Below are 11,849 nucleotides of genomic sequence, written 5' to 3'. Positions count from 1 at the left end.
TCATGAAGACTAATTTAGCTCCATTTTATATAAAATGGAGGCTTGAGTTGAGTTATATGAGCAACTAATAGAATATGATGTTAGCAAGAAGCTGTTAAGTAATGAGTGATGCTGCGAGTAAAGGTTTATGAAAAGTTGTAAGGTTGAGGGATTAACCTAAGAAAATAGAAGTGAGATACTTGAATGTATCATTATATGATCCTTAGTGTGATTCTGAGGACGAAATCCTTTTAAGGGGGAATGATGTAATATCGGGGATATCGCGCATAATTATTTTTATTAATAAATGATTATTATATGATTATTATGTGAATTTTGGTGAATTATCTGATGATTGATATTTATATTTACATGTTTATATGTGATAAGATATGAGTATGTTAATTTTAATATGTCCAAAATAAAATATAGATAATTGTGATATTTTCTAGTAATTTTTGGATCGTTATATGATTTTATAACGATTTACAGATTTAATAATTATTTTCTGAATAATTATAAAACTATTTTATAAAACCGGGAATCGTCCAACCTCAACCATTTTTACGTTTTTACAACCCAAAACTCTTTGAAAAACTCCTTCCTAACCAAATCAGGTTATTCTGAACATTTTCCGTGTTTTAACTTTTTCAATCCAGATTACGGTTTGACCCGTACGCGTCCCGGCGTACAATTTTTGATACGATAATGATTCCGATAAAGCAACAAAATCCGTATTCTCAAAAGACGGGATAATATTACATTATGTTCGTATAAAGTGTTTTATAAGAAGCCCGGTTCGGATAATTATCCAATACGGGTATCAAAACAAATCGTCTTTGTAGTTACTTAACGGCTAAGTAACTAATTTATCGATCCTATATGATCCAACATGAACCAATATTCCATAAATATATATAGCCCTTTTATTATTTATTTTTATTCGTATAATCATAATCAGTCAGTAAAATCCAGTGAAATACAGAGAAAACCCTAATTAAATGTTATGTTTTTGAAAATAAAACGCATAAACGAAGGCGTTATCGAACTCCGATTCAAGCGCGCTATATATCAAATCGAAGCTCTCGAAAAGTCCTTTCATAAGCAACCATCCATTTTAGTGCAGAAATCAAGGTATTTTTCTTATTTAATTATTTTATTTCGAATTATATAAAGATTAAATTATGAAATTTTGTTCTTGATGTTATTGATATGATTTGACGGCTTAATCTTGTAGATAATTTTATCCTGGTCATTTTGGTATATTATATGACTGATTTGGAGTTCAATAACATGTTCAAATTGATGTTTGATTCTCGAAATTAAAAACTAGGATTTATAACTTTGAATATTCTTAATTGGAAACTGGATATTTATTTGTTTAGGGTTATTATATGAAATTGATTGGATCAATATATAGATTGTGAAGAGATGAATCGAATGGTATATGTGAAATTAACAGACGATTCCTGGAGAGTGTTGATCGGAAAATCAAAGCTAGCGGCGGCGTAAATTTTCGGTTATGATTCCGGCTTATTCTGTAATAACCAGGGATTTTGTGACTTATATTCTCAAATATTATATATGAATGTGTGAAGAAGATTTAGCGATCCGTATGTTGATATGATTAAATGAATAAAGCGAATATGTGACTGGTAAAGATATCAGATTTTTGTATATATATCGAAGATCGAAAAGTGATAATATTTAAGATTTAATACGGATATTAATGGAAGTATGAAGCTTCTACTGTGGAAGGTGGGATTACGTGATATGTGACTTGTACGTGTGGGACAATGTGGTCGATGCATTTTTAAACGATTTTAAACATTTTATTATGTGAAAATAGGAGTATATGAGCTTTGAAATATTCTTATAAATTAATTAAAATTATATAAAATAATGAGATTTGTTATATTATCTCTAGAATACCCCATATACTTTATAAAAATGATGGATGAATTTATTTTGGTGATTTGGTATATTTAAATGATTTTAAAATCATTATTTTGATTTTTTGAGTAGTAACTTGTAAAATTCGTTTAAAATAATCTATACGCTCAAAAATTATTTTAAAAATATGGGGAGAAAGGTAATTTAATATTCTACATGTTAAAAATATAATTTCAATAATTCCGAATTGTTAATCTCCAGTTTTCAATTTAATAAGTACGATTTTAGGAATTTCTCCAGCATAAAATGACTTCAATATAGAAATTTGTTTAACAGAAAAACTCCTAAAATACCCCTGGCTGTGTTGAAATCAGACCAGGCCTTTTCTTCTCATTTTATCGACCTAAGCATCATCTCTCTCTCTCTCGCTTCTTCTCTCTCTCTCGCTTCTTCTCTGTCTCTCTAGACTATCTCTCTCCTCATTCTTTCTTCAATTTTTCAACCGATTCTACATCGGAAACCGGGGTTCTATTCCTCTTACTTTTCTAATCAATATACTGAAGTGCATGTAAGTATAGTTCTATGTATACATCAATTTCGAACCACCCATTTCGGGTCGGGTTTGGAGTTCTTGATTCATTTCGATTCTTGCTTCGTTGCTTCTCATATACGCCGATCTGTACTTATATACATATATGGTTGTATGTATCGATCAATTTTGTGAGGAACCCATTTCGGTTCAGGTTCATATTTTCTGATTTGCTTTGAATTTTGACGAAAACGAGTGAATGATGTATGTGTATAAGCGAATCGGTAAAGTTTAGATTGGAAACCCGATTAACGGGCACCACCGGAACTTTGCCGCCACCGGCGATGAGCTCCGGCGAGCCGATAGTGGATAATGATGTTAAAACTGAGTCATATTATATTAAAAACATCGATTTTATTAATTATATTCAAGTTTTATCAATTTTCAGTTTATTATGTGATGAAATTGATGGGTATTTATTGATTATGTGTTTCGTAATTATGTAATGAAAGTGTTGATGTTAAACTCGGTTTTCCGAAATTGTAACTTGAATTTTGTGAATAAAAGGTTCCAATTTGTGAGTATTGGAACCAAGTTGTATATGTCAAGTCCGTTAAATGCTTGGTGATTCATTTATGAAATTGCTTAATTGAAATTGGACATGGATGGTTTTAATCGATTAAGGTGGATGTTTATTGTTGGTGTTGTTGTTTGTGTCGATTTGAGATCGACTGGGAGCTAATAAAATAAGGGGAGTGATGCTCAATATTTCTAAAAAAAATGATACGATAAAATGATTTTAATATTAGAAACAAGATACACACTCTATATTAATTTATCTGATTATATTAAATTATTTTCGAAAATGATTTCTTTACTCAAATTGACTTGACTTAGTTGGTTTTAAATTATATTTAGATAATATTTAATTGATTTAATTGATCGGTTAAAAGAGTTAACTGATTAATTTTATCGATTAGGGATCTATTTAAATAGTAATTGATTCCAATTAACTTGAGTTATATTTAAATATTATTTTCTATACTTACTATGTATTATCAAGATAAATGTTTTCTTAAAATATTTTTGGATTGTGTTCACATAACACTGACCTGCAAATATGTTATTTGGTAAGTGTTATTTTTATAATTATTTGAATTGGTATGTTTTCGTGAAGTATATATATATATATATATATAATACTCTTACAGGTATTTTACGTATAGAGAATGGGTAGAATAGCGTTAGACGTTCAAGATGAATGATGATTGACTATAAGGATACTGAAATAGTGTCTTTATACGTGTAGATTCGGAAAGTGAGAACGCTCGGTTAGAAAAGGAAAGGCCCCACTAGGTGACGTGATAGTAGGTCTTGTGGTCAAGAAAGGAAGCAAATAAGGCAAATAACATTTCAACCCTTACCTCATATGTTATGATTCGATGTTATGATTGAATACCTACTGTCACTCTTTTTATTAGCCTTGTATGTTGACATGGCTTGTTTATTTTCCTTTTGAATATTATACCTTATTTCAAATGCAAATGCTTTCAAGTTGATGATAGCTTTGATTTCCTGAACATTGGTTCTTTTGGTACACCCTACCCTTGCTATGTAAAAAAGTTTTATGAACTTGAAATTAAGAATGATTTTAAACTTGAAAGGGTCTCGATGATTTCAAAGAAATGGTAAGAGATTTTTAAATGAAAATTATTTCGAAAATGAAAGTTTTCAATCCAAATGATTTTATGAATTTCCATTGATTGGTAGTGTAAGTGGTCGAGTGACGCCAGTCCACTATGAAGACCAGTGAGGGCTGGCACATAATAAAGACCAGTGAGGGCTGGCAATTGAAAGGATGAATACATGGCCTTATGGGTACCCTATTCACATCCAGAGGGGCTGTAAAGTCCGTGTGGGGATTATACATGGATGTACCCTATTTACTTGTTGAGCTATTGTAGTTCACTCTGTTATTTATCTAACCGTGACAGTTAAGCATGAGGAAGATGGCCAGGCTTGGGCACGGCTGTTAAGAATATCTGTAGCGGTCCTCACCATACTGTTAGAATCTCTATACCAGCTCAGGTAGGGGACACACATAAATAATAGTTGGGAGTATGCTATGTTGAATTAGATTGTTGTTATCAGTACCTTTGGGTTGTTTTGTGTAATTCCAAACCGAAGTTATGACTTTGGCTATTTATTAAGGTTTGTAATAATTTTATGTTGACCGTTAGTAGTTGTAACTTGTTTTATACCATAACCCGTTTAAGATCCTTATGATGTAAAGGGGTTATATATTTAATTGCGATAATGTGGTTAATCGTGAAAAGTGACTCACCAATCTAGACCCCGGATTGGGAGGGCGTCACAGGTTGGTATCAGAGCTACATGTTTTGGTCCCTGAAACAAGTTAAGACTATTTTAGGGAGACCCCTAAGTTAAGTGCGCATCTCCAACTCATATAGAGTTTAGTTGAGACTATCGGAAATAGTCTTGATTAGGTAAGTTTACAAGTTTAGGGTGTAATTGGGTAATCTCGATAACGTTTGGATGACGATTCTCCGATTAGTTACGCGATGACCAGGACTTATAAAGTCTCTAGGCGGAAAAGATGCATGTCGAATGTATTGATAACTAGTGTGGACCGTCAGTGATCTGATGAAGTTTATGTTGGGGCTATGCAGGTGGGTGAAATTATGACATGTGGTTATTTTATCTTGGTATTAGTAAGATGGGAAAGACTTGGTGGATGCCGAGTCAATAGGATGACCTTAGTTGGTTAATATTTATTATATTTATGGCAGTAGTTAGTTCGCAGCTGGTGGTACTTAAGGGGATATATTCCCAAAAATTATTTCCCTTGTTTGATCAGGTAGCTATATTATCATTTTTCCTTATCTTTCATTTTGATCTTAATCTTGAAACCTTTACTATTATTTTATTCATATGCGTATTTCTTTCTCATAACATTATTGCACCTTATTGTTCCCTTCCTACATGTTTACATATTGTTTTGAATAATACCTATGCTTCACAATGACCCCTGAACTCTTACCCTACGATATCAACTATATGACGAGCAACTTATGCAGCAATAAGGATGCATGTGCTAATCATTTTGAATGATGGATGGTAAAAAGTTTATGAGATATTATGTTGTGATATATTTCCATGCTAGCATCTTCCTCAATAAGTTGTTTGTCTATTCATTAGAAGAATATGTTAACTAAACCAACCAACCCAGATGAGGGTAACCAGACCCAAAGTCAGAATCAAGAGAATCCTACAATGACTCAGATTCTCCACCTTCTTCAGCTGCAAACCGCTGCTTTACACCAGCAGCCCCAAGCTCCTCGAGTCGGAAGCTTTAAAGCCTTCCAGTCCCTTCATCCACCAGAATTTATGGGAACAACAGATCCAATTAAGGCTAAGTCTTGGATAAAAGAGATAGAAAAAGCCTTTGCTTTGGCAGAGGTTGGTGAAAATAAGAAGGCTGAATATGCAAGTTTTTATCTGAAAGATGAGGCAAATTTCTGGTGGGAGTCTACCAAGGCTTTAGAAGAAGATGGTGTAATCACGTGGCAAAGTTTTAATGAACTATTTCTGGAAAAGTATGTACCTCAATATTTACAGGATCAATTGGAAGTCTCGTTCTTAGAACTGAAGCAAGAAGGTATGATTGTAGCAGAGTATGAGGCGAAATTTTCAGAACTGGCAAGGTTTGTGCCAGAATATATGAATACGGAACGTAAGAAGGCAAAATGATTCCAACAAGGACTTAAATCATGGATACATAGATAGGTGGAAGTTCTCGAACTCCAGACATATGCTACAGCGGTTCAGAAGGCTATGATTATAGAAGGTGAAAGTGAAATGTCAAAGAGGGAGAATGATAACAAGAAAAAAAATTCAAGGTTATGAAGAAAGTCAAGGACAAGGAAGTGGAAAGTCGAAGGGAAAGTTCAAGAAGGGTTCTGACAATCCAACAAATAATAGATTCCAAGGGTTTAAACCCGGAAATATTGGAAAGGGTAACCGTTTCTCCACTTAGAATCAGCAACAGAAAGGCAATAGACCCACCGCCCTAGAATGTAAGACGTGTGGGAAGAAGCATTCTGGAATCTGTAACAAGTCTAACATCATATGCTTCAAGTGTAACAAGAAGGGATATTATTGTTCAGAATGCACCAGTTCTTCGGACATGAAAGGTGTGATATGATTTAAATATGGCAAGTTGGGACATATGGCTAGAGATTGTAAGGAACCTGTTGAACAAGCAAATATTCTCAGGATAACAGGAGCACCACCACTAGCACCTCAAATGCAACCAAGGGCTCAAACTTTTAACATGACGATGAAGGATGTTGTTCAGAACTCAGATATGATCGCATGTACACTTATCGTGAACTCTTTAGATGCAAAAGTATTAGTGGATTCAGGAGCTACCAAGTCTTTTATATCCAAGAATTTTGTTGATAAATTGAATTGTGCTACTCAACCTTTAGATCCCAACTTGTTAATAGAAGTGGCTAATCAGGATAAAGTCTCTGTCGATAGAATTTTTCCTAGTTGCGATATAGAGATAGGAGGTCGTCATTTCTTCGCGAACTTGATACCTTTCAAACTAGGAGAATTTGACATCATCCTAAGAATGGATTGGCTTGCATACCATGATGCTCAGATTGAGTGTAAAAGCAAGAAAGTGAGGTTGAAATCCAAGGATGCTAAGGAAGTCATCTTTCGGGGGCGGAAACAAGAGAATAAGTTTCTGACGATGATTCAAGCAAAACGATTATTAAGACAAGGATGCGAGGCCTATTTAGCACATGTAGTGGATTCTAATAAAGAACCACCTAAGATAGAGGAAATTCCGATTGTTAATGAGTTTCTCGATGTTTTCCCAGACGAATTACCAAGATTGCCACCAGATCGAGAGATAGAATTTGTGATTGATTTGGCACCCGACACTGAACCAGTATCGAAAGCTCCTTATCGGATGGCACCTGTAGAAATGAAAGAGTTAGCTACGCAATTGCAGGAATTATTGGACAAAGGGGTGATTCAACCAAGCGTATCCCCATGGGGCGCACCAGTTTTATTCGTCAAGAAAAAGGATGGAAGCATGAGGTTGTGTATCGACTATCATGAACTTAATAAGCTGACCATTAAAAATAAATATCCATTTCCACGGATCGGTGATTTGTTCGACCAATTAAAGGGAGCGACATATTTCTCTAAGATTGACCTAAGATCGGGTTATCACCAGTTGAAGATCAAAGCGGAAGATATACCTAAAACGGCGTTTTGTACGGGATATGGGCATTATGAATTTTTAGTGATGGCTTTTGGGCTGACCAATACACCTTCCGCATTCATGGATTTTATGAATAGAGTTATATTTAAATATTATTTTCTATACTTACTATGTATTATCAAGATTAATATTTTCTTAAAATATTTTTGGATTGTGTTCACATAAGACTGACCTGCAAATATGTTATTTGGTAAGTGTTATTTTTATAATTATTTGAATTGTTATGTTTTCGTGAAGTATATATATATATATATATATAATACTCTTACAGGTATTTTACGTATAGCGAATGGGTAGAATAGCGTTAGACGTTCAAGATGAATGATGATTGACTATAAGGATACAGAAATAGTGTCTTTATATGTGTAGATTCGGAAAGTGAGAACGCTCGGTTAGGAAAGGAAAGGCCCCACTAGGTGACGTGATAGTAGGTCTTGTGGTCAAGAAAGGAAGCAAATAAAGCAAATAACATTTCAACCCTTGCCTCATATGTTATGATTCGATGTTATGATTGAATACCTACTGTCACTCTTTTTATTAGCCTTGTATGTTGACACGGCTTGTTTATTTTCCTTTTGAATATTATACCTTATTTCAAATGCAAATGCTTTCAAGTTGATGATAGCTTTGATTTCCTGAACATTGGTTCTTTTGGTACACCCTACCCTTGCTATGTAAAAAAGTTTTATGAACTTGAAATTAAGAATGATTTTAAACTTGAAAGGGTCTCGATGATTTCAAAGAAATGGTAAGAGATTTTTAAATGAAAATTATTTCGAAAATGAAAGTTTTCAATCCAAATGATTTTATGAATTTCCATTGATTGGATGTGCAAGTGGTCGAGTGACGCCAGTCCACTATGAAGACCAGTGAGGGCTGGCACATAATAAAGACCAGTGAGGGCTGGCAATTGAAAGGCTGAATATATGGCCTTATGGGTACCCTATTCACGTCCAGAGGGGCTGTAAAGTCCGTGTGAGGATTGTACGTGGATGTACCCTATTTACTTGTTGAGCTATTGTAGTTCACTCTGTTATTTATCTAACCGTGACAGTTAAGCATGAGGAAGATGGCCAGGCTTGGGCACGGCTGTTAAGAATATCTGTAGCGGTCCTCACCATACTGTTAGAATCTCTATACCAGCTCAGATAGGGGACACACATAAATAATAGTTGGGAGTATGCTATGTTGAATTAGATTGTTGTTATCAGTACCTTTGGGTTATTTTGTGTAATTCCAAACCGAAGTTATGACTTTGGCTATTTATTAAGGTTTGTAATAATTTTATGTTGACCGTTAGTAGTTGTAACTTGTTTTATACCATAACCCGTTTAAGATCCTTATGATGTAAAGGGGTTATATATTTAATTGCGATAATGTGGTTAATTGTGAAAAGTGACTCACCAATCTAGACCCCGGATTGGGAGGGCGTCACAGGTTGGTATCAGAGCTACATGTTTTGGTCCCTGAAACAAGTTAAGACTATTTTAGGGAGACCCCTAAGTTAAGTGCGCATCTCCAACTCATATAGAGTTTAGTTGAGACTATCGGACATAGTCATGATTAGGTAAGTTTACAAGTTTAGGGTGTAATTGGGTAATCTCGATAACGTTTGGATGACGATTCTCCGATTAGTTACGCGATGACCAGGACTTATAAAGTCTCTAGGCGGAAAAGATGCATGTCGAATGTATTGATAACTAGTGTGGACCGTCAGTGATCTGATGAAGTTTATGTTGGGGCTATGCAGGTGGGTGAAATTATGACATGTGGTTATTTTATCTTGGTATTAGTAAGATGGGAAAGACTTGGTGGATGCCGAGTCAATAGGATGACCTTAGTTGGTTAATATTTATTATATTTATGGCAGTAGTTAGTTCGCAGCTGGTGGTACTTAAGGGGATATATTCCCAAAAATTATTTCCCTTGTTTGATCATGTAGCTATATTATCATTTTTCCTTATCTTTCATTTTGATCTTAATCTTGAAACCTTTACTATCATTTTATTCATATGCGTATTTCTTTCTCATAACATTATTGCACCTTATTGTTCCCTTCCTACATGTTTACATATTGTTTTGAATAATACCTATGCTTCACAATGACCCCTGAACTCTTACCCTACGATATCAACTATATGACGAGCAACTTATGTAGCAATAAGGATGCATGTGCTAATCATTTTAAATGATGGATGGTAAAAAGTTTATGAGATATTATGTTGTGATATATTTCCATGCTAGCATCTTGCTTAATAAGTTGTTTTTCTATTCATTAGAAGAATATGTTAACAAAACCAACCAACCCAGATGAGGGTAACCAGACCCAAAGTCAGAATCAAGAGAATCCTACAATGACTCAGATTCTCCACCTTCTTCAGCTGCAAACCGCTGCTTTACAGCAGCAGCCCCAAGCTCCTCGAGTCGGAAGCTTTAAAGCCTTCCAGTCCCTTCATCCACCAGAATTTATGGGAACAACAGATCCAATTAAGGCGAAGTCTTGGATAAAAGAGATAGAAAAAGCCTTTGCTTTGGCAGAGGTTGGTGAAAATAAGAAGGTTGAATATGCAAGTTTTTATCTGAAAGATGAGGCAAATTTCTGGTGGGAGTCTACCAAGGCTTTAGAAGAAGATGGTGTAATCACGTGGCAAAGTTTTAATGAACTATTTCTGGAAAAGTATGTACCTCAATATTTACAGGATCAATTGGAAGTCTCGTTCTTAGAACTGAAGCAAGAAGGTATGATTGTAGCAGAGTATGAGGCGAAATTTTCAGAACTGGCAAGGTTTGTGCCAGAATATATGAATACGGAACGTAAGAAGGCAAAATGATTCCAACAAGGACTTAAATCATGGATACATAGATAGGTGGAAGTTCTCGAACTCCAGACATATGCTACAGCGGTTCAGAAGGCTATGATTATAGAAGGTGAAAGTGAAATATCAAAGAGGGAGAATGATAACAAGAAAAAAAATTCAAGGTTATGAAGAAAGTCAAGGACAAGGAAGTGGAAAGTCGAAGGGAAAGTTCAAGAAGGGTTCTGACAATCCAACAAATAATAGATTCCAAGGGTTCAAACCCGGAAATATTGGAAAGGGTAACCGTTTCTCCACTTAGAATCAGCAACAGAAAGGCAATAGACCCACCGCCCTAGAATGTAAGACGTGTGGGAAGAAGCATTCTGGAATCTGTAACAAGTCTAACATCATATGCTTCAAGTGTAACAAGAAGGGATATTATTGTTCAGAATGCACCAGTTCTTCGGACATGAAAGGTGTGATATGATTTAAATATGGCAAGTTGGGACATATGGCTAGAGATTGTAAGGAACCTGTTGAACAAGCAAATATTCTCAGGATAACAGGAGCACCACCTCCAGCACCTCAAATGCAACCAAGGGCTCGAACTTTTAACATGACGATGAAGGATGTTGTTCAGAACTCAGATATGATCGCATGTACACTTATCGTGAACTCTTTAGATGCAAAAGTATTAGTGGATTCAGGAGCTACCAAGTCTTTTATATCCAAGAATTTTGTTGATAAATTGAATTGTGCTACTCAACCTTTAGAGCCCAACTTGTTAATAGAAGTGGCTAATCAGGATAAAGTCTCTGTCGATAGAATTTTTCCTAGTTGCGACATAGAGATAGGAGGTCGTCATTTCTTCGCGAACTTGATACCTTTCAAACTAGGAGAATTTGACATCATCCTAAGAATGGATTGGCTTGCATACCATGATGCTCAGATTGAGTGTAAAAGCAAGAAAGTGAGGTTGAAATCCAAGGATGCTAAGGAAGTCATCTTTCGGGGGCGGAAACAAGAGAAATAAGTTTCTGATGATGATTCAAGCAAAACGATTATTAAGACAAGGATGCGAGGCCTATTTAGCACATATAGTGGATTCTAATAAAGAACCACCTAAGATAGAGGAAATTCTGATTGTTAATGAGTTTCTCGATGTTTTCCCAGATGAATTACCAGGATTGCCACCAGATCGAGAGATAGAATTTGTGATTGATTTGGCACCCGACACTGAACCAGTATCGAAAGCTCCTTATCGGATGGCACCTGTAGAAATGAAAGATTTAGCTACGTAATTGCAGGAATTATTGGACAAAGGGGTGAT

The 11,849-nt window shown here is 35.1% G+C and overlaps 1 protein-coding gene across 1 annotated transcript; it reads left to right on the top strand.

Moving 5' to 3' along the window:
- The first annotated feature begins 11,030 nt into the window (after nucleotides 1–11,030).
- Nucleotides 11,031–11,552, top strand: LOC141672978 (uncharacterized). The gene has a single exon (XM_074479711.1). The coding sequence runs from the start codon at nucleotides 11,031–11,033 to the stop codon at nucleotides 11,550–11,552; it is 522 nt and encodes a 173-aa protein (XP_074335812.1).
- Nucleotides 11,553–11,849: the final 297 nt, after the last annotated feature.

This window comes from Apium graveolens, chromosome 1 (genome assembly GCF_009905375.1).
Source record: "Apium graveolens cultivar Ventura chromosome 1, ASM990537v1, whole genome shotgun sequence".
Classification (NCBI taxonomy): domain Eukaryota; kingdom Viridiplantae; phylum Streptophyta; class Magnoliopsida; order Apiales; family Apiaceae; genus Apium; species Apium graveolens.
The sequence above is the reverse complement of the archived record's forward strand: the minus strand, read 5'-3'. Positions and strand labels throughout refer to the sequence as shown.